The sequence below is a fragment of the Macrotis lagotis genome, chromosome 7, assembly GCF_037893015.1.
Source record: "Macrotis lagotis isolate mMagLag1 chromosome 7, bilby.v1.9.chrom.fasta, whole genome shotgun sequence".
Taxonomy (NCBI): Eukaryota; Metazoa; Chordata; class Mammalia; order Peramelemorphia; family Peramelidae; genus Macrotis; species Macrotis lagotis.
This window is the reverse complement of record NC_133664.1, coordinates 121085201-121109328: the sequence shown is the minus strand read 5'-3', so window position 1 is coordinate 121109328 and position 24128 is coordinate 121085201. Positions and strand designations below refer to the sequence as shown.

The 24128-nt window shown below is 36.0% G+C and overlaps 1 protein-coding gene and 1 pseudogene across 6 annotated transcripts in view; one reads left to right on the top strand and one right to left on the bottom strand.

Annotated features, from left to right (window-relative positions):
* Window positions 1-24128, top strand: part of AHCYL2 (adenosylhomocysteinase like 2) — a 151869-nt gene that overhangs the window by 85337 nt on the left and 42404 nt on the right. For 2 of the 6 annotated variants that reach the window (XM_074193723.1, XM_074193721.1), the window contains exon 1: window positions 18941-19275. The exons of the other annotated variants lie outside the window; for them this stretch is intronic. In XM_074193723.1, coding sequence (XP_074049824.1) covers window positions 19216-19275 — 60 coding nt within the window. In that variant the 5' untranslated portion in view covers window positions 18941-19215. Of the gene's footprint in view, window positions 1-18940; window positions 19276-24128 lie in introns of those variants that run through there. 6 annotated transcript variants of the gene reach the window in all.
* LOC141492953 (actin-related protein 2/3 complex subunit 1A pseudogene) lies at window positions 8190-9432 on the bottom strand (annotated as a pseudogene).

Genomic DNA, 24128 nt, shown 5'->3' with positions numbered 1-24128 from the left:
TAGAGTCATTTTTTGGCTTCCACTCCAAAGAAGTACAAGGCAGAAGAAAAGATCCCATGTTTGCAAAAATATTTACAATAGCATTTTTTGTGATAATAATATGAATGTCCATCAATTGAGAAATGACTGAACAAATTGTGGTTTATTAATATCATGAAATACTATTATATTTAAGAAATGATAAATATGAGTAATTCAGAGAAATTTGGAAAACTGATATGACCTGATTCTGAGTTAAGTAAGCAGAACTAGAGGAATATTTACATAGTGACCATGATAATGTAAGAGACAACAATAGTGAAATATTTCAGAACTCTGATAAAATGATCAAATATGACTTTCAACTTGCTTTTGTCACCAAAATGATGAACTGTAGGAGCAGATTATACTGGCCATGTAGGAAATGCATACTATATTTTGTTTTGCTTGATTGTATTTATTACTAGATAAGGTTCTATTGCAAATTGATAGAGAAATGGGGTTCATGGAGGGGAATGGAATCATTAGAAATTGACAGTGGATGTGAAAAAAGCTTTGGTAAGAATTTCAAAAGGAAGAACAATAATAATTAAGTAGGCTAGAACCTGTCATCCTAACTTGAGACAATTTGAAGATTGTTTTCCATGCAGAGGCTTTCTGTCTCTAAACTCATCCCCAATCCCAGCTCTACAAATAAGCCGGAATTTAGTTTCTGAATTCTTTGGTGGAATCATAGCCCCATCTAGTGTCTGCTGTGTCCTTTAACATTTGGATTTATTTGACTCTTGAAGTTGTCATTCCTGCCTATATCCTAGAACTTATCTATTATGTTTTCATCAGAGGCTATTGGGTTGTTTTGTTTTTTCTGGGAGAGTCAAGGATGGCTCACATTAAAAATAGAGAAAGAACCAGATTTTACACTTTTGTGGTAAATCAATTTGCATAGAAAACTTCTCTGCCAACCTTTTTGAGCTTCATTTTCTCTTCTGCTCTAAGTTTTGAATTAGCATTTTTCTTTGCCCTAAACATTGTTCTTGTTTTTACTTTGAATGTCTACAAGTATGTGTATGGACCTTTGTCTTACAATGAAGTTGAACCCCCCCCTTTTTTTTAGGTTTTTGCAAGGCAAATGGGGTTAAGTGGCTTGCCCAAGGCCACACAGCTAAATAATTATTAAGTGTCTGAGGCCAGATTTGAACCCAGGTACTCCTGACTCCAGGGCCGGTGCTTTATCCACTGTGCCACCTAGCCTCCTTGAACCCTTACTTCTTTACTTAACATAAAACTTAATAGTTTTTTGTTTGTTTTTGTTTTCAAATTTATTTATTTTTAAAAAATTTTCCAATTCTACCTTCCCTTCCCATCCCTCCTCTTGGTGGCAAACAGTCTCTTAAACATTGTACATGTACATTTGTCTTTAAGATGTTTACATATTAGTCATTTTATGTATGAAGAATTAGGACTAAGAGAAAACAAAGAAAACTATGGGATAGGAAGGAAAAAATAGGAGAATTTTTTAAATGAACATATTATTCATTCAGATTCTGTAGTTTGTTGTTTTGTTTTGTTTCTTCATCTGGATGTGGATGCATAGTCCCTAACAGGTCCATAACAGGGTTGTCCTAGCTCTCTCAACTGCTGAGAGGAGCTATATCCATCAAAGTTGATCAACTCACAGTGTTGTTGTTAATGTATTCAGTGTTCTCTTGGTTCTGCTCCCTTTACTCAGCATCAGTTCCTTTAAAATCTTACTAATTTTATGAATAGGTAGTGATCCTTTTTATATTTTTTCAAACTTTCTTGAAAAATCAAGGTTGATTGTTCCCTGCATGATGTCTCTTAAGGGAAAAGTTAAGAATTTCTTAAAACAATTTCAACCCTTTAAATAATACTAATGGGTTTAGCTAGGTGGCACAGTGGATAGAGCACCGGCCCTGGAGTCAGGAGGACCTGAGTTCAAATACAGCCTGAGACAATTAATTATTATTACCTAGCTCTATGACCTTGGGCAAGTCACTTAACCCCATTGTCTTAAATTAAAAAAAATATTAACTGGTGTTGTAATGCTACAGTGATAGAACATTATGATCTCTAAAACATCAAAAATTTATCTTACCCCGAGGGCAATGGAGAACCAGCTCATGAGCAAAATAAGGAACCTAGAAGAACTGAAGTAAAGGATGTCATCAGGAAAACATTACTGAAAAAGAAGGACAGATAACATGGTGAAAGTGAGGGGTAACACCAGATAGACAGTTTGAATGTTCATTGAGTATCCTCAAGATTGAAGAAAACAAAGAAGTTCCCAACATGTTGGCTGAACTCTCTAGAAGTTTTATGATAGGACTTAAGCAATGAGATACAGAGGGAAGCATGCATGAATAGTTTAGATCTGCCTCATTAATAAGATCACAGATCCATTGAGTGTCTGTTTGCTAAGTAGTTGGTATTTTCTTTGGCTCTGGGAATCTTTTTTTTTTTTGGTGGCAGTTGAAATTAACATATAGCTAATAAAGTGTCTGAGACCAGATTTGACTCAGATCCTCTTCACTCCGGGACTGATGTTCTATCCACTGCACCACTTAAATTGCCCCTTATGTTCTTAAACAGTTGATGAAATTAAAACCTATGTGATTTCTTAGCTCTTGTGAACTCTTTAAGTGTTGCTTATGGTTATCTGTTTTAAAATTCATTAGTAAAAATATCCCTGTTTGAATATACCTGCTCTTTGTTTCAAGTTGTTTTTCTTAGATTATTGACTAGTACTTTAGGGAGGGAAAGCTAAGCATGATTGACATCTTTTAATGAAGAATATAGTTGCAATTAGAAAAAGTTTGAAGATAGCTCCTTCTGTCTTCTTTGTGGGTGGCATGGAATAAGACTGGTCTCTTGGAAGCAAGTCTTGACTCCTGTTAATACTTCACGTCAACATTGCTTCAGGAAAATGAGCTCAGCTCTATTCGACCTCCCACATCACTGACATAGCTGGCAAAGAATTTTCACTTTTATCAGCTTTACACTTTTACCTTGGAGAGAAGGGTACCCAGAAGGCTGAGCTGATTTTGGAATTTCACGACAATATTTGCAATATTGAAGAATTGCAAAATTGAAGGAAAAAAAAAACTTTTTCCTGGCATTGTCAAAGCAAATGTGTTCTGGAACTATTAGGAGCAAATGAATACAACTAGCATTTTGTGCTTGCTTCTATCCCAAGGACCTTAAGGCACCTTATAGACATTAAGTCATTCATTAATATAATTTCCTGTAAATTATTAACTGCCAAAGAATGACTACATGGAGTAATAACAGTAAAGAAAAGTCTACTCAAGTCTTTTTTTTTTTAATTTGATTTTAAGGTTGAAATTCTCTCCCTTATACTCCCTCCCCACTTTTCTCCCACATTGAGAAAGCAAGAAAAATAAAACTCATTATAAACATGTATAGTCAAGGAAAATCAATTCCTGAATTAACCATGTCCAAAAAAAATTAGGTCTCAATCCATACTTTGAATTTATCACTATTTGAAGGTTTCATTATGAGTCCTGTGGAATCATGATTGGTCACTGTTTTAATTGGTTATTAACCAATTGGTTATTAATTGGTTTAGAGTTGTTTGTCTTTACTATGTTTTGATATTATATAAATTGTTCTGGTTCTACTCACTTCATTTTGTATTAGTTCATAAGGTCTTCACAAGTTTTTCTGAGACTATCCTCTTCATCATTTCTTACAGTTTGGTAAGTTATAAGAAATCACATTCATATACCCCATTTTCATTCCCCAGTAATGGACATCTTTGATCTCTTTGGGGTAATAAACATAGTAGCAGTATTATTGGACTAAAGGGCACATACAGTTTAATAGCTTTTTAGGCATATTTTCAAATTACTTTCCAGAAGGACTGGACCAGTTCATAGCTGCATCTATAATGCTATACCTCTGTTGTCGTTTGACTCTTTAAACATTTGGCATTTTCCTTTTTTGGAGGGATCAGTTTTGCCGATTTGATGGGTATAAAGTGGTACCTCAGAATTATTTTAATTTGCACTTATCTAATTATTAGTAATTTAAGACGTTTTTTCATATGACCAATGATAACTTTGATTTCTTCTTCTGAAAACATTGCTGATATCCTTTGACCATTTAGCGATTGAAAAGGGGCTCTTATTCTCATAAATATGAATCTGTTAAATAAAAATAAGAATCTGTTTTCTATATATCTTAGAAATGACAACTTTATCAGAGAAACTTCTGTTATCTTTGTCATTTGAAATTGGAATGCTTTAGAGGAGATTTTTTTGGGGCGCGGGGGGAGGGTCAGCAAGGCAGTGGGATTAAAGCCACTTGCCCAAGGTCACACAGCTAGGTTATTACTAAGTGTCTGAGGCAGATCTGACTCAGGTCCTCCTGATTCCAAGTGTCTTTGCCAAGAAAACCCCAAATAGGATCCTGAAGTGTTGGGCATGACTGAAATGACTGAACAGCCCCAACAAATAGTAATATAGTACTGACTGCATATATTAACACAGTTAAACCTCATTACAGCCCTAGAAGGTAGTGTTGTTATGCCCATTTTACAGATAAAGACATTGAGATTGCTACTTGATTAATAATAAGGATCACCTAAGAAGTGTCATTACAGAAAGAACAACTGAATTTCATTCTATTTTATATGTACCAGCCCACCATTTTTTTTTATCATTTTAGTTGTAATTCTATCTTGAAAAGTACTGTCAACAACTTGTTATTATTTTTTTTTAAATTGCAAAACTGTTCATATCAGCCTTAGAACAGCAGACAGGATGCCTTGAAATAGTACTTTTTATTTTCTTCCATACTGGCACAACAAATAACAGTATCTGATGTACTTTGAAATTTTATCAAATTACATATCCATTTAGTACAAGAAACTTTATCTGCTCCTTCACAAAGTTGATAATTTGCTTAAAGCAGGGAATTGTTTGATACAGTTTTTTTCAGATAGATTGCTGTTAGGTGTTAATAAACAACTTGATTTTTTTTTATGCATACAAGCATATTAATGACTTGTTTCCTGAATCCTTCTAAATTTTGAAAAAAAAGGAGATTTCATTTAATTACTTTTAACAAAACAGAAAACAAGTAATTTTCTGTGCCATTTGGGATCTGATCAGTTCCCTACAAATTTTCAGAAAAAGTCCATTCATTGGACCTTCTAGGTTAATTATATCAGATTCAGTTTTCCTAAAAACATTCATTTAGTAACTCTAAATTTTTGAATTTTAGCTATAACTTCTATTTCTTTGTTTTTATTTTCTATAATATTTCACTTCCTTTCTGGCATATGACACACATTGAATAGCCTTGAATCTATGGGCTCAGTTCACTCCCTACAGCTTTGATGTGGCTTAGTTCAGTCTCCATTATTTGGAGAAATGGCTTCTTTAAAAAATTTTTTTTATCAAATATGTCTTATAAGAGTCTGATACCAGACAACTAATAGCACTGTAGAAGACCAGAAATCATTCTCTAATAGTGAAGTAGTAAAAAGATATGAATGAGTAATTCTCAAAAAATTCTGTATTACTAAGCATACTAAAGAATTTTCCAATTGCTAGTAAGATAAATGTATATCAAAACAATGCTACGGTTTTACTTCACATTCAGCAATTTTAAAAGAACTACAGAAGATGAGAATAGTCAACATTGGCTAGGGTGTGGATAGACATACATCTTGATTCCTTGTTGTCAGTACTGTAAGACTCAAATGTTCATACTCTTTGAGACAGAGATTTCATGTTTGTTGAGGTCAGTGAAACTGAGATACACAGGAAGATATGATCACAGTTTTAGCACTGTAAGCAACATTAGACACTGAAGCTTCAGAGAGGTTTTTATAGTCACAAAAGTATTTGAGGCAGGATTTGAACTCAGGTCTACTTGACTCCAAGCTCAACATTCTACCCATTACATGAGACTATAAGTGAATAATATAAAGTAAAGTAAGCTGAACCAGGAATAAACAATGGCTCCAGACAAACTACAACACAATAACAGAGCTAAATTGTAATGCAAAACTTGACTCTGAATAGATCTGAGAAAACACTACTCCCCTTTCTTTGTGGAAGAAGGGAGGGGATTTTGGGGTATGGGATACTATATATGTCAGGCTTTATTTATTTTAAAGGGGCAGATAGTTGGTACAATGGATAGAGCATTGGTTCTGGATTCAGGAGGACCTGAATTCAAATCAGTCCTCAGAAACTTAATTAGTTGTGTGACCCTGGGCAAGGCACTTAACCCCAAATGCCTCCCCACAAACAAACAAACAAAATTAAAAAAAAAGCAGGAAAACTTTTTCTTGAATGCACCATATACAAATAAAAAAATTCAGTATTAAATATAAATGTTCCAAGTGTTACAGCAAGTACTTCAAGGATAAACTAACATTTTTTTTCTTTTATTAAAGATTTTATTTGAGCTTTACAATTTTTCCCCCATCTTACTCCCCCCACCACAGAAAGCAATCTGTCAGTCTTTACTTTGTTTCCATGTAAACTAACAAATTTTAAAAGACTTAGGTAGTAAGCTAAAACAAGACACTGTGCAGCACAAAGATTGTAGTATAGATGTTTAATCCCTATCAATTGCTTGAGGGGAGGGAAGAAGGAGGGGAATTTGGAACTCAAAATTTAAAAAAAGAAAATTAAAATGGGGGGGGAATAAATATTGAATCACCTGACCTCATTGGACCTCATTTTTCTTACATCTAAAAGGAGATGTTTAGATAACATGACCGAAAATCTTTGCCAACTCAAGATCTATGATACTCTGATCTCTTATCCTATTAATTTTAGGTAATTTTAGCATTTCTCTGACAGAATTGGACATTCATCAGAAAGATAATTAAGAAGAAAATTATAGACTTGAATAAAAAGTTGGAAAAACTGAATTTGTTAGATTTATGGAGATTTTTTTTTAAATTTAAGGCAATGGGGTTAAGTGACTTGCCCAAGGTCACACAGCTAGGCAATTATTAAGGATCTGAGACTGGCTTTGAACTCAGGTCCTCCCGACTCCAAGACCAGTGCTCAATACACTGTGCTACCTAGCTGCCCCTAGATTTATGGAGATTTTTTTTAATGACATCTGAGAATATTATATTTACAGTAATTCCTCAACATTTAAGTCTTTCATTTTGGGGACTTCAAGAATTTGCATGACTTGATTAGTAAACTTCATTTTCACTTTTGAGTTGACACCTCTGCACATTCCTGGCAGTGCACAGTAGAGACAAAAATGGGAGGAGTAACGTGTGCAAGTTTGTGTAGTAGCCAGTATTCTCTTACTCACTTCACTGGTCTTGTTTTCCCAAAGATTTGAAGTGCCTTTTCATTGTTTGCCTTTAAAACTTTAAGGTTTGGGTTGCATTTATGCTCCCAGAGTATAGTGCAAGTCTTTTGGGTTCCAAACACGTGTGTAGTCAGTGATGCAACTTGTGAGAAAATAGAGGTATTAGCTAAGCTTCATGTCAGAATGTGGCAGCCAAATGGACTAGCTAACTAGAGGCACAGAGGTTGCCCTTAAGGTTATCTGCAGTAGACATTTAGATATCTGTGGCCTCAGGGTTAGATATCAACTTGCTTCTGCTCCACTCCCTTACTCTGAAATTCTTAAGGATCTCAAACAGTATAGGAAACAAATGTCACTGATGACTTATTTTAAGCTGGTGCATCCTTCATGCTTTCCACCAGTGGTGAAAGACAGTGTTGGAAGTGATACTGAGACTTCCAGTTTTAACTGTAGCAACTACAGTACCAGCAATCTTTCACTTAGTTTTCTAAGGTGGCTAAGGTAGAGGAGGTTTACAGGAATACAGTATACAGTACAGTATCCTCACACCACCATCTGACATAATGAATGGTAGGGTCCAGATGAAAAAAAAATGTTTTTAGTTTTAAAATTTTTATTTGCTTTATAGTATTTATGGTTTTGTAGATTTCATGTGTTTTTTTCCCCTGTATTTTTTAAAATTTTTTTCTAGCACACAATTTACACCCCCCCCCCCTTTAATTTAGTGTGACAATTTTTCACAATAAACTACTTAAAGAGCAGCTTTGGTCAAGAATGAAATGAAATAGCCAATCAAAGACATCACTGCTGATTTTTTTAAAACCAATACATTTACCAATTATGTTCAAAAAAGAAAAACAAGACATCTGTAAGGGATATTTTCCCAGTTTTGACTTGTGTAGGGTCTTTCCCATCTTCATGCAATTGCTGGAGCTGCATCATGTCAAGTGTCTGTCATGCTAGAGAATGGAAATATAGCTTCACATGATTCGTAATCCCTGGATTGAAGACTCCAAAGTCTTGAAATCCCAAATTGTCATTGCTCCATCAATGCCAGTGGTGCAAAATTTGCGGCAGTATTGCTTGTCCATTTCATAAATAGACACTTGGGTGATACTGTTTTGGTGTAACGTGTCTAGAGCAGTGTTGCGATCCTCATTCATGGCTCTCTTGTCCATGTTGTGGAAACGTTACAGGGCAGAGATGCTGCACTGGATACTCTGTTTTGGAATGTCTAACTTGGAGACAAAAGTCAAGGAGCCACGATCATCATAATTAAACAGCATTGGGCAGCAGTCATGGCCAGCAGCCACCACGCTATTCTCAGAGACAAATGACACACTCAGGAGTGGGAGGAACTCTTTTCAGCTGTGAAACCATCATGTTTTTGGAGGCATCGGTAACTGACACGGTACTATCATGGCGATTCCCACTGGCAGAACTTCCGGTACCACCAAACTCTGACATCAGTTGTCTAAAAGGCATCTTAGTACCCCATGGAGTACTGGATGGCTTTTCATTAACTTCTTTAATGTAGGCAGAAAAAACTCTGCATTTGAAGTCACAAGATCCAGCAGCCAGCAAAATGTTGTTGGGGTGCCAATCCAAACTAAGGACACAGTGGAACGAATTGGCTTTTTTATATGTTTACTCACCCACCAGTCATTTTCAGACTCAAAGTAGCACACAGAAATCAATCTAGCTCTGCTACCTACAGCAAATTTATTCTCCAGGGGAGACAAAGGTGGCTGCATGATTAATCCTCAGGATCACCAGAGTTGGTTTCCAGATGCCGTCTTTCTGACTCCAGACATAGGCATTACGGTCTGCACCACAAGTTACAATTCGATCGCTCTTGGGAGCCCAGTCAAGACCTGTGATGTGTCCATTATGTTCCTTCAATTCATGGGCTTTCACCCATTGGTTCCCATTCTTCTTGTAAATGTGGACTTCATGATTATTGGAGCTAAGAGCAATCTGAGTTCAGTGTCCGTTCCAAGCATGGCAGGTGATTGGCTCTAGTAAAAATTGATGTAAGGACATTATTCTTAGTGTTTTCAAAAGGGATAAAGCTGGGATGAGGGTGCAGATGAGCCCAAGAGTGGAGGATTTGTGGACTCTGGTCAGTGGATGAGAATGAGCTCTGGTGGGTGGGGTGGGTGGGAGGAGGAAGACTGAGGCCAGGAGGGAGCAGCTGACAGGGATCCCGATTTCATGTGTTTTGAAAAATGAAATAAAAATGAGAAAATGTCACAGAATTCTAGGGAATTACTAGTGAGAAAAATGTTTTGCATGTTGCTAGTTATATTTTGTGAACTGCATTTTATGGGTTATTTCATGGTTACATATTATCAGAACTAATGTGTTGTTATGAAGAATTGTATGCAGAAAAGTATTATCAATAGACTAGCAAAAAGTTATTCTTTTTGGTGGTTGTGGGAACCTAACCTCCTATTTTTCATAGGTTCAGTGTATTAACATTTATGTTTTTGACACGAATCTTTTTTTTGTTTGTTTGTTTGTTTGTTTTTAGTTTTTGCAAGGCAATGGGGTTAAATGGCTTGTCCAACGTTACACAGCTAGGTAATTAGTAAGGGTCCGAGGCCGGATTTGAACTTAGGTACTCCTGACCCCAGGGCCAGTACTCTATCCACTGCACCACCTAACCGCCCCTATGTATATCATTTTTTAGGAACATTAACCCCCTGTGAAAGTTGAGGAGTGACTGTACATATGTAAGCAAATTTGTGTGTGTGTGTGTGTGTGTGTGTGTGTGTGTGTGTGTGTGTGTATGTATTTTTCTAGATAATACTTTTTTTTAGGTTTGTTTTTTTTTTTTGCAAGGCAGATGGGGTTAAGTGGCTTGCCCAAGGCCACACAGCTAGGTAATTATTAAGTGTCTGAGACTGGATTTGAACCCAGGTACTCCTGATTCCAAGGCCGGTGCTTTATCCACTACGCCACCTAGCCGCCCCCATGTGTATTTTTCTAATGTTACCATGAGACATATGCAATTTGATCATTCTAGGATACCAAGATTTATAAACAATTGCATAAAAGCATAAATCTTAAATGTTCCATCACAGATCATAACATGTCACAAGTTATAATAAAGAAGAGATGAACAAAAGATGTAGACTGAAATGGAATATAACAATACTGCACCATAAATAGTAAACAAGTCAAGGGCCAAATTGGAAACCAGCAAATAATTGATAAGAATGGTACTAAGACATTATTCCAACATTTAGGAGATGTATCTAAAGAAATAGAAAAATACAGATCTTTGAACACTTATTAACAAAAGTGGACTAATAAATTGATTAGAGAATTTTTTAAAATTTGAAAGTAAATAAAATAATATCACAGCAAAGAAGTTTCAGAATTTAAAGGCAATCTAGATCAAAATTAAAAACTTAACAAAATTGACTAGTTAATTTGATTCAAAAGAGCAAAAAGAAATTAATAAAAATGATAACCTAAGTAGTATGGTCTCTGAATGAGGCCCAAATGAATTCCCAATGGGATAAATACTCTAAGTCTAGATGGATTTACAAGTGAAGTCTATATAATATTAAAAATTAAATAATTCCTGTGCTATATAAATTATTTTTAGAAATAGTAACAGAAAGTATTCAACCAGATTCTTTAGAGGAAACTAATTTAATTCTGATTCTAAAACCAGGCCAAAACAGAGAAAGGATGAAAATTTATTCAAATGGCCAATAAACTTTGCAAAAATTTAACATATAAAAACATTCGGAATTACTATATTCATATTGAATTTATACCAGGAATACAAAGATGGTTCAATATTAGATTTTATTATTCATGATCAGCTTACATGATCAGATCTATTTTTTTGGTTGTTTTTTAGGTTTTTGTAAGGCAATGGGGTTGAGTGGCTTGCCCAAGGCCACACGGCTAGGTAATTATTAAGTGTCTGAGACCAGATTTGAACCCCTGACTCCAGGGCCGGTGCTTTATCCATTGCACCACCTAGCCGCCCCTGATCAGATCTATTTTAAGAATATTAATTTAGTAGCTCTGTGGAGCATGAATTGGGAAGAGAAGAATCTAAAAACAATGAGACCCATTAGGAGACTAGTTCAGTAGTCCCCAATTATGGGTTTTAAATGCCTGACCAAGAAAAAAGGGGATAGCTATGAGTGACAATATATGTATATAGTATTGATAACTGAACTAAAGGGGAAAAGCATAAATGGCTGTGAGTTTGCAAACTTGATTGACTACAAGGATTATGGTGCTGTCAATAGAAATAAGGAATCTTGGAGGATGCTTTAAGAAAAATTAAAATGAATTCCCTTTTGGACATATTGTATTTGAGATATCTATAGGATTTCCAGATGGAGGTACTTGGTAATGTGGTTGTAAAAGCAACAACAGATCAATACAGGACCGAATCAATAGATTCAGAAGGGAAAAAAGTCTTTATAACAGTACTTACATTTTTTGATGTGATCCTTAATTCAGCACACCAAGCTATAAGTTTATGTGGATCAATGTTCTGAAGCTGTAGGTGGTTTTAAAAAATATCTGGCTCTTGTGCTCTCATCCAACATTTCCCCTGAGTATAGGTTAGTTTTCATAATTTCCCAGCATTTAGTTTTGATTGTTTTGTTTTTGTTGACCTTTCTTAGTTCTGCTTACCTTCACTTTGCATCTAATAATATAAGTATAGAAATAACTTTTCTGTTAGAAAAGTAATATTCCATTATATTCGTGTTCCATATTCTGATTCTTCTTTTACAAGAAGACTAATATGGAAATATGTTTAACATAGTTGTACATGTACAACCTGTATCAGATCACTTGCTCTCAAGGGGAGGGGGAGGGAAGGGAAGGAAGGAAGGAAGGAAGGAAGGAAGGAAGGAAGGAAGGAAGGAAGGAAGGAAGGAAGGAAGGAAGGAAGGAAGGAAGGAAGGAAGGAAAAAAAATTCAAAATCTTGCCAGAAATAAGTGTAGAAAACTATCTTTACATGTAATTGGAAAAATGAAAAATAATATTAAGAAAAACATAATTCACCTCCTAGTCAGAGCTGTACAGTCTTCTAATTTTTTTAATTATATGACCCTTAATATTAAGATTACATTTTGAATGTGGTATAAGGTATTATTCTGAAACCAATTGTCAGACTCCTTTCTAGTTTTCCCAGTAATTCTTGTCAAAAAGAGTTTTTTCTTTTTTATGTCTTTTGATTATTGAGTTTATGTCTATTGATTATTGACTAATCTATTGATCTACTTTTCTTTTTTTTAAACTAGCATTCATATTTTGCCAAACTTCCTTTATAAGTATAGTTTGAGAACGTAAGGTGCTATTCTTCCTATTTAGTCTAAACTGGAAGTTCAGTATGCATTTCTCATGTTCCTGATTCCACTTCTGATCGGCATAGAAATTTTGACCAGCTGTTTAAAACTAGGCCAGTAGGTTTAAACAGGTTGACTTTGGTGAAGAGGGAGGTTGGGTTATCATTACTATATTAGTGTGTATATCTATTTGGGTTTAGCCCTGCTACAGCTCCAGCTTCCCCAGTAACCTGGATTGAAGATATTTCTGACCTGCCTTTGCTTTTTCATTGAATGTGCCATACCATTCCTGGATCCTTGTATGTTCCCTGTCCCACTTCCACCCCCGCCCCACCCCCATCTCTCTGGGTACCTCCTGTCCCTAGAAATTCTCATATTCTTTTTCCTGGAGTAGGATGCTGTCCATGAAGACACAACACTCTGTCAGAAGGTAGTCTCCTACCTTCTCTCAATAGATTATGAACCCCATCCTTCATTTCAGGAAAGCACCCCTAATGGGGATTGTCTTCAGGGAAATTTACTTCCCCTCAGTTGAATTAAGAACTTCCCTTCTCATCCTCCTGGATTAGAATCCTTCCTTCTGCCACTTCTACATTCTCCTTTAGCCCCTCTTCTTTTTTTAAAATATTTTATTAGTTTTCAATTATATACAATAGTAGTTACCTATCATTTTAGTAAGGTTTTGAATTTTTCAATCCCCCCCACCTTCCCTTCCCTCCCTGCACCCCCCCACAGAAGGAAGTCTAATAATCTTTACATGGTTTCCATGCTATCTATCTATCTATCTATCTATCTATCTATCTATCTATCTATATATATGTTTGTCATTTACATCTTCATTTTTTTCCTTCTGCATTCTTTACTTTAAAAAAAAGCACCAAACAAGGAATGATTTATTTCATTACTTCTTCTTTGCTTGATAATTGTACTTATTTGCTTTTCTTGTGTTTCTTTTGTTTGAAGATGTTTACAGGATTCACATTTTACTCATATTGTTGGGGTTTTTTTTATTATTTTGAGGTAGGAATACCTTTGTTGAATGCCTGACTTTTTCATATATAAATAGGCTCGTTTGCAGAGTATGCCATTTGAACTTGGAGTTGCAGCTCCTTTACTTTTCAAAATATTCTGTTCCATTCCCTTCTGTATTTTATCAGGCATTGGTTCACTTTGGTTTAGTTTGTAATACATAGGGGGAAAATAAGGAAATAAGTTTTTATTTAGTACCTACTATATCCTAAGAACTATTATATTATCTCATTTATTTTCATAACAACTCTGATGGTGCTACTATTATCCCCATCTGACATTTGAAGAAACCAAGGTGATCAGAAGTTGAGTAACTTGTTCAGGGTCACATAAGCTAGAAAGTATCTGAGTTAGAATTTGGATTCAGGTCTTCCTGACTCCAGGTCCAGCACTCCATCTGCTGTGCTACCAATGGGCTCATATATGAGATTAGGAAAAGTTTTCCACAAACAACCACAAAATAATCAAAAACAAATGATGCAAATTTATAAAAATAAGATCTGAGAAGATACCCCTATCTCATGCATTTGCTCAAATGAGCATACTCTGCAAACTTGTGAGGTTTCAGCAATCAAAATTTACATTTCTTTGGGCAGGACACCCACAGGTAGGATATGATATCCTATATGGACAGAAGGAGTGGAAGGAGGGGAGAGGAAAGGAAGAATGAAGGAGCTGTATTGCCCAACTGGCCAACTTCATTTGGGTCCCCAAAAAGTACCATGACATCAGAAAGGTCATGATTTGCAAATGAATTGGATTTAAGTGAGGGAAGCTATACTAAGTCATCAATCAGCCTCACTTTCTTCTCCAGAGCCATCTGGGTCCAGTGGCCAGATACAGATCAGGACAACTGGAAATGGGCCCCAGAGACTACCCCAAAGAAGGAATAAACAAGAATGATGCATGAGATGTAATATAGGGATGAAATAGAAACTTGAAAGGATTGGCTTCTATTACCCCAGTAAAGTAGGTGACAAATCCTGGGAATGGAAGAAGATGGGAAAGTAGTATTCCAAATAGAGAAAAGAAAGCATAATCCAAGGCTCAGTAAGACATGAGGAAGGGCAAGGTGTGTGAAGGGGACTGTAATTTGATTGAAACCTAGTAAGTTATACAACAAGAGTGAAAAGGAGCCCTACTCCACAGCTCTTCCACAAAGATCTAGAAAATATACCAGAACAATTCCTGATTGGGAAATCCAGAAAATAAAGGATAGTGATTCCTTTTTCTAGCCCCATGGGGAGACAGACAGCAAGATCTGTAAACACTGGGTTTAGAACCTGGCCATCCATGCACACAAAGCATTCCAGCACCCAGAAATGAAAAGAAGCCTGAGGCTGTGCATCTGGGCAAGAGGAGGCAATCCAGTCCCGTATGAGCCTTAGTACAGGTTTCAGGAAACCATGTTCAGCTGTTTGTTCACTATCCAAGGCTGTTCACTATCCAAGGTTGACTGAGGAGGACATCTATATCTAAGGGTGACTTTTTAGGGTTAGGTGAGTATGGCAGTTCTAACCTGCAGCTTAATTTAAAACCTTGGGGGGGAATAACCAGAGCAGGAATACCAAACCAAAGGGGAGTCTGAACCTGCAGAGCTGAATGAGCAGAACTGGCTTTTAATGACTGAGTCCCGCAGTAGTCTACTAGAATTACCAAAAAGGGGCAAGCCAACAAGAATGTTGTGTAGACATGGAAACAATGTAAATACTAACAGACTGCCTTCTTTGGGGGGTGGGGGGGAGGGAAGCAAGATTAAGGGAAAAATTGTAAAATTCAAAATAAATAAAATCTTTCTAAAAAGAAAAAAGAAAAAAGGCATTAAAAAGTATGTTGTGTAGACCCAAATCCAGGTCAGGAACTTATAGAGCTCAGACTTGGAAGGCTGCAGTAGGACCTTGCCTTGGATCAGAATTCTCTGGGAGTACTGAAAACTTGCAAGTCCCCAGCCTAAGTTGTCCCTAAGATCTTGAAATAACATTACAATAACAAAGAAAGCAGCAGAAGAACCAAAAGGATAAAAAAGTTCAACCTAGACATTCTTTTCCTTTTTTCTTCTCCGACACTACAACCAAGCATCTTTGTATATCACTTCACACCTAAACTACCGAAATGATCTGTTGGTTGGTTTCTCTTCCTGAAATTTCTCCCTACTATAATCCATCTTCTATTCAGCTGTCAAATTGACCAACTTAAAGCTCAGGTCTGAGCATTTTCTTACCAGCTCCTCATTCAGTCAGCTGCTGTGGCTCCCAATTGCCTCCAGGATCAAATATAAGATTCTCTGTTTGACTTTTAAATTCCTTTACCTTATCCCTTTCTAACTTTTTAGTCTTTCTCTATTTGCCTCTGTATTCTCTGGAATCCAGTGGTCCTGACTTTCTTGCTTTTGTTTTAAACTAGACATTTTCACTTGTTTTCCCCCCATCCCTAGAATATTTTCTTACTTCATTTCTGTCTCCTAATTTCCCTCATCTCCTTCAAGTCTTACCTTTTACAAGAAGTCTTTTCCAGTCCTTAATGTTGGCCTTTCCACTGAAACTACTCCTAATTTATCTTTTATACATCTTATTAGTTATATATAATTGTCTTTCCTATTGAGTTATTATTAGTTATTGATTTGTATATCTTATTAGGTTGTTAGCATGATGCCCCCCCCCATTAGACTACAGATTCTTTGAGAGCAGGACTATTTTTTAACCTATATTTCGGTATCCCCAATGCTTAGCACAGTGCTTTACTATGCAGTAGGTTTAACAAATGCTAGTTGACTTACATACATTTTCCCCAGAAGGGCACAGGCCTGGCCCTAATTTAAAGTCTGAATTTAAGAAGTTGGTTGGAAAAATGAACAAATAAAAAAGGAATCCTACCCTAAATAGCTATTAGGTTGAGAGGGATGCTGAAAACACAAACCCAGAAAAATAGAATGACTCTAAAACATCTGTAAGCCAAGCCACAAAACTATACAGTTTGAGTACAAATTCAACAAGATTCTTGGAAGAAGTAAAGCAAGGATTTAAAAAAAAAAAGAGAGAGCTAAAAATTATTTTTAAGCCAAAATGAAAGTACCAAAAAGGAACAATGGGGACAGGGGAGAAGATAGAGGAGAGCAAATAAGTGCTCTAGAAAAAGGTTTGGAAAGAGATGACTTTTCCAAATTTGTAGTAATCCAGAATTGAGATAGGTAATTAGTAGCTGGAAGAAGCCTGAACTGAGAATGGGAATGGAAAAGAAAAGATTGCATAGGAGAGATGTTAAGGATAAAAAATTGACAACTTGATCATTTAGGCAGGATAAGAGTAAAAGATTCATTCATTCACTCAATTAAACTTGATGAAATGTCTTGCTGTAGTTAAGAGCTGCTAGGACTCCTACATTAAGGCACAATCTTACCTTAGGATGTTTCTATAATGTTGTAGAAGACTCTTAACTCATGTCGTCCAAGGTAATAACTATTCCTCCTACCCTACCCAGTCTTATCCTGTCCCTTCTGTCACAGTGCCTTTATTTGCTTCATCCACTCTCTGCTTGTGCTGAGGATTAAGTTGCTACCTCTCCCACAACCATCTTCATTGGTTTATTTCCCCAGATCCCCCAGTGTCCTGGAGATAGGTACTTAGTAAATGTTAGTTGAATTTGTTTAAGGGGAAATCATACATACAAAAATGTGATAATAGAAGTATATGAAAAAAGTAGAAATAGCATGCTGTGTGATATGGGGCAGGGAAAAGGTAATTACAGACTGTGAGGAAATTAGACTTCAAGGATTAAATAGGCATTTTTTTTAAAAACAAAAAACCCAGTTGGGCTTTGAAGAATTTCAACAGGTGGGGAGAGTGTATATATATTTTAGTAATATAGCTGGAATAATAAGTTTGGGACCTAGACAATGAACTAAAGACCCTGACGTCATGGTTCTTTTGCTTTCTTAACTCCAGTAGAACTTCACGTCTGCTCTATTTCAGTTACTCCTCAGCACAACCACAAATTCTTTCTCATTCAAACACAATTGTTCCACCTCCACTGTCTCCAATTTAGTTTCCTATATGACCATAACTTTGTTACAACTAATCATACTTACTTTTTGTCTTCATTTTGAACTTTGGTCCCACCTGTATTCTGACCTTTTTTTGGTTCTCCCACTCTAATACTTCCCCTCCAGATTTTTTGGCCTCACAACTCAGCCTGAAACTTTATGGTCAAACATTTCAGCACTATCCTCTGATACTCCAAATACTTTCCCCCTTAAAATGACACCATTCTAGTCCCCAACCCTTGGCCTATCCAGCTTTCTTCTAACAGTATGTATCCTAAATCTAACAGAATGAATCCTAAAACTACACTTCATCTTTGTAAGTTGCTTTAGTCCTAGAGAAATGGTACACAACCCTGGGCATTGTAGAGTTTCTGGTCCCCTAAGCATTTAAGGGGGTAGTTTTTTGGAATTCCTCTGCAAGAAAGTCCTTTAGAAATAAGTGAGAAGAAAATAATGGATTATATGACTTTTCCCCAGTGGTCATTACTAGAATCCTTTTTAAATATGGAAAATGAAAACTTTTTTGTAGAGTTAGTTTCATGCTCTGCTATATGGAAATGCTGTTTCTTTCTGAAACTTAGAATAACTGACCAAAAACCCAAAAAGTCAACAGTGTTGAGTGACTAGTCCCTTAAAGCAATATAAGTTTTAATGAGGAAGCTTCCTGTAGGGCCTCCATCAAGGGGCCAATGTTGTCAGGAGCTGAGAGCCCAGCGCTGTTGTGTACTCAGGGCAAGGAGCCAGCAGAGGGAGGTGTGGTATTAGAATTCATACTTTCTCAAGCCTGCTCCATTCCTGGGTTTTGCTACAAAGCTTTGCTGACTTCATCTCTAGCTTCCTTCCCATCTCAAGATAATTTAAGAACTCCCCAAGTTTGGTGCCAGGAGCCTAGTGGGAGCAGGTGTGAGCATCATCACCTTCTTTAGGACATTTTGAATGTCATTGTTAACTGGAACACGCCTCAGAAGTTCAAGGAGGCTGCTTATTTGCCACACCAACCCACACTGAGCGGCTCTTGAGAAGTAAGAATGCCTTGTTGACCTTGATCCTTATTGATCTTGGTATCAGCTCTTCCAGTGACGTGTCCCAAGGGGCGGGGGAGATGTGACACCCAGGAAAAAAGGAGGCAGGCTCCAGGCAGCTTGGCATTGTTTAACAGAAGAAAGTAAGCTGGGGGAGGAGGGGTAGAGGGTTTGGGTTACATTAGGCAAGTTCCTTGTGGGAAGAACAGTCCCTGGGTTTGGAACCTTGCATCTGGCTCTGGGTTTGAAATCTAAAGCAGAAGCCTTTGGCCACTGAAGCAGCCTATTTATTACTTGCCTGGCACTTATCTAATTAGCTTCATTTGAATTGGAAGCCTCTGTGGGAAGGACAGGGGTGCAGTCAGAGCTGCTGTTGTGAACCTCTTGGCAGAGATTAAGCTCCCACCCTAACCCATCCCTGGCATATCCAAGCCCTATTTCCATTCTTCATCAGGACACATTTTAGCTGCTCAAGCCTACATCATGGAGAAGTGGGACGGTAATGCAGGCACTACCTCTGCTTTTGCTGTGCCTGATTGGATGGTGAGTCTTTTGACTACTTTGCCTTTCCGTCTTGAGAAAAGATAGGGATGTCATTCCTGACAGATGGACATGATCACTGAGCCCCTGCCAGGGTATGGTGAAAACTGTTTCTAACCTATTTGAGGGGATTTAAGATGGAGTCCATTCATTATTCTGCTTATTTTCTATGGACTATGTTAAACGTCTTTCCTGACCAAGGGGGAGGCTCTAGGAGTGAATCAACAAGTCTTTACCTGGTTGGTGGTGTTTGTAATTGCTTTCTTTGATGAATTGGGGGCATTTCTAGAACTATATTTGAGTTACATTCTGGTTACTTGATTTGCATTGCAATTCTAGAATTAAGATTCAATTTATTCCTCACTGAGTAAAAAAAGGAACAAGTGAGAGAAAATCAGAATCTATAAGTACCACCCTCAATCCCCCTTCTAAAGTATCTGGTGTGGTTTTTAAAAGTTCTGAAAAAAATCATTTTTTTAGAGAAAAACTTTCTTCACATTTTCCACTGATGGGCCTTTGTCTTCAACCTCCTTATCAGTGATTATGTTGAATCTAAAAGAAATCAGTTCTAGTATTTTTTGTTGTTTTAAAATTTAATTAATATATATTGACATATTTGTTTTGGACAGCTCCACACATCCATGACCCCTCTCACATAGTGCAGTTCTTGAAAATAGTTCAGCAAAGCCATCAAATAGAATGTGATTTATAGTCATGCATTTTTTTTAAATTTCAAAATGAATCCAAAGCATTAATTAGCATATCAAAAAGAATTTATTGAGCTGTTATATTTATCATGATATTTTCTACTAACAAAAATCTTTACTATCAGTATACTTAAACAGTATTCATCATGCACTGTTTGTACTTTTTTTTATGCTTGGGTTTTAGAATCTAAACTTTGAGGAAATTGTTGGTATTTGAGTAGATTAGGTAAACAGCCTTCTGACCCCTACACCCTCATACTCCACTTTTTCTTTTCCTTTAATGAGCTTCTATTCCCAACTTTCCAATCCCTTCAGTCAACCATCCTCAGTAACTAGCTTCAGTTTTTATTAATATATTGCCATAAAGAAGTAAGAAGGGGCAAGTTTTAAATGTTGGATATAGAGACATTCTTGTTTTTTTCCTAACTCAGGCTTAGTTTAGTATGTTTTAGGGTAAAAATAAACTACTAACTTTGGAATTTTGATCCTGTATTTATTTATTTTAGTGTAAACTTTCTAGCTTGAAAAGTCAAAGACAGTTCCCTTTCTTCCTCAGGAGAATCTACTTTGAGGGATTAACCTTTGGATTTCTTTCAAGAAACCTTAGGGAAGTATTCCATTGTACATAAGTAGATCAGCATTTTTCAAAAGTGGATCAATAAAAGTTTTCCAGTAACTATTATTGCTATAGGAATAAGGTCCTGCTTTTCATCTACTGAACACATTTACTCAAAAATATAAGCTCTTACTGGACTTTAACCTCATCTACTAGTCTTCTAATTCTGTCATAAGGAAGCTATATCTTAGGAAAATTATTATGATCATTTTTATTGACTTTTTCTGACGCTCGAGTGGCTTTTTAATCACTCACTATATTCATTATTTTATAATAAAGTGCTTTTTAAGTCCTTTTTTTTAAAGAATACAGGAAGTAGAGTTTTACTCTGATTTAGCCATTGCATTGCCTTCTTCAGAGAAGAAACCTGGTTCTAGGAAAAAATTCTGTGTCAAATTTTATGAGTTAACATGAACTTTCTTACAATAAGAAGATTTTTGAGATATAGCCAGTTGTTATTCTAGTGGGGCCTTATGGATTTTCTTCTGTGAACCTTTAGAAAAAATCAATTCTTTACAGAAAAGGGCAGAATAACTGAAGCAGTACTTCAAAAGGAGAATAAAGAGGAAAATATACTTCATTCTGAATATCATAATAATAATATAGTCAGAAACTCAACTGATTTTTTCTTAGCTTAGTTTTTTCCTAAAACTTTTCACATAAAGTAGGAAATAACTCTTCTCCAGTGATAGAATGCTGACATTATATTATACCACAACAAAATGTTAACCAGTAGAGAAGAACCTCATAGATTTTCAGAACTCTTTGTTGATGAGAAAGAATATTTGGTAAGTATGAAAAAGAAGAACTGTGTTCAAATCCTGTCTCAAACACTAGTTCTGTACTCTAAGTGATTCTTGACCTCTCTCAGCTTTAGTTCCCTTATCTGTAAAATGGGGATAATAGCATCTACCTTACAAGATTACTGAGAGGAACATAAAACTCTTTGCAGATATAGCAAAAGCTATATAAATACCATTCTAGATAATGTATCAGTTTACTTCAATTTAATGTTTTCCTATTTATAGCATTCTTCCTCATTTCCACATCCCTATCCCTTCAGAAAAAATTCAAAAAGAGTTTCACTTTCTGAACTTTATATATTATGTAGCAAAGAGGGAAGGAACTTAAGGTTCAACTTTTATAATGTACTCATTCTGTGTACTGACTGATATACCAAAACTTAGTCTCTTTGGCCCAGATAATCTAAATTCTACACAGGATTTTAAATTAAGATTTGTTCAGACCTATAGAATCATTCTTAAAGGACTTTGATCTGCTTCCACTACTTCCCACCAAGCCAGTCACAAACCCCACTCTGCTTATCTATGTTGGATTATGTTTCTAGATAAAAATGGTAAAGTCTTAAAGTATCTTTTAGTTTCTAGAAGCAGACATTCCAGGTAGCTCCTACAATGGGTAGGATTTTGAATAAGGGAAAGTTTTAACATATTTGGTTTCTTTGTACCTGATAATGTATTAGTCTGTTAAAGTATCCTGAAGTTATTCTTTTCTCTTATCCTTGAAAGATGTATCTTAGATAATTTGAACACAGATTTTGGAATTGGAAAGTTTTTTTACTTTGAGGAGTAAGGCTTTTAGAGGCTTTTAATAGCATCATAACCCTCCCATCCATTTTGCTAGGAGGTCAGAATGAAGCAAAGAGGCAGCTGCCAAAAAGGTACCCTCAACAAATAGGGACTTGGGTTACATACAACAGTAGGCAATACTCACAGTCTCTTTTTCTCAGAAGTAGGCCAAGAGGAGATGTAGGGAGGCTGATTCATACAATTTGTCAAGGCAGATCCACTGCCTTCACTCTAACTCTTCTTTAGTCACTGGAGAACTTCTGCTGGAGACCCTACACCTTAATATAGTCTCATCAGAATTTTTCTTGGCCTTATCTAGGAAATACTACTGGTGAAAGCTTGGAGAACATCAGATTAGGAAGTTCCTTTGATGTGTTTACAATCCTCAAACAAGACCTAGTTCTTCTCAGTGGGTAAAGTGCCTCCTCATATTCACATGGGGGATCAGCACCAAGCTTTCTTGTTTCTACATTTAAATATTTCCTCCTCCCACCCCTCTTCAGTGCCTGGTATTTTTCCATTGGAAACTGGTGGACACTCTACAATTTGAGCCAATTGGGGATTCCATTTTTTCTCTTAGGGTAGAAATAATCCCATTCATAGGTGAAAACTTAGTGCAAATAAATGACCTTGTGGTAGTTGGGAGGGCAGGATAACTGGTTTAAAAACTAGATAATATTTTCTGCTGGAAGCAAGTAAAAAATATTTATGCAATATTCAAAGCAGAACTCAACTTTATACATTCTAGGACAATATTAGCACTATTGTTGCCACTAACAGAAAATTTTCCATGGTCTAGTAAAGCTGCTATTACTACTACTTCTACTATTACAACACACATCTGAATATTTACATAGAAACAGCAATTAAATTCATGGAAGCTGATAGAGTTGCCAAGAGAAAGCATGTAGAGGGAGAAGATAGTAAGAGTCTAGGACCCTCTTGGAAACACTCACAGTTAGGAGATATGATATGAATGAGAACTAGAAGAGAATTTAGAAAAAAACATAAGGTAGGTAAGAACCAAGAGAGTAATGTTTGCCTTACTAAATAAGACAGAAATCATGACTTTCTACTTGGTGAATGTTAAATTTTCATCTTTGTATATTATAATTTTTCTTATCTTTCACTCAGTAACATAGGAAAAGACTTAGCTTAGAAATTTGTTCTTCTGGTTCAAGTGGTTCTGTGTTGTTAGATGCAGCTAGCAGTCTCTACCTACTACAACCAGAAGAAATTATTCCCCTGAAATGTTTCTTATTATTACTGTTTTGAGTTCATAATTCTTCTAGGAAAAGTCTAGCTTGAAACAGATGTCAGCTGATCAATGACTCATTTGTTTTTTGTTCTCTACTGTCTGTATTTGAAATCATGTAAACATTTGAAAAACAGGAAAAAAAAGATTAAGTGGGAAGTCACAGGTTAATATAAGTTTTGGGAGGCAATGTAAGTATAATAAAAAGAAGTGGAGTAGGTTTCAGTGAACTTAATTTTTTGGAAACTTGAATTTACTACTTCAAAAGAATCATTCAGCTGCCATTATAGGAAAAAAATTGATATTCAGCAAGGACAACTATTTACCTCTTTCAGAACTACTTCATTTTAAAATATTTTAAAATAGGAATTTGTATTTATTATATATTTCCCTTATTTATCCAAATCATACCTCCAAAAACTATACAACGAATTGCATATTCTCTGAATTTTCAAGAAATTCCACTAGTTCATTTATTTTTTTAAATAAAAATTATATTTAAGTCAATGGGGTTAAGTGACTAGCCCAAGGTCACACAGCTAGACTATTATCAAGTACTCCAGACTCCAGAGCCAGAGCCACAGTGCCACCTAGCTGCCCTCCATTGATTCATTTAATCAAAATTTATGTTTAATTCATTTTCTACCCTTTGGAAAGAAGTTTCCTAGTGTTATATTCAATGGGGAAAG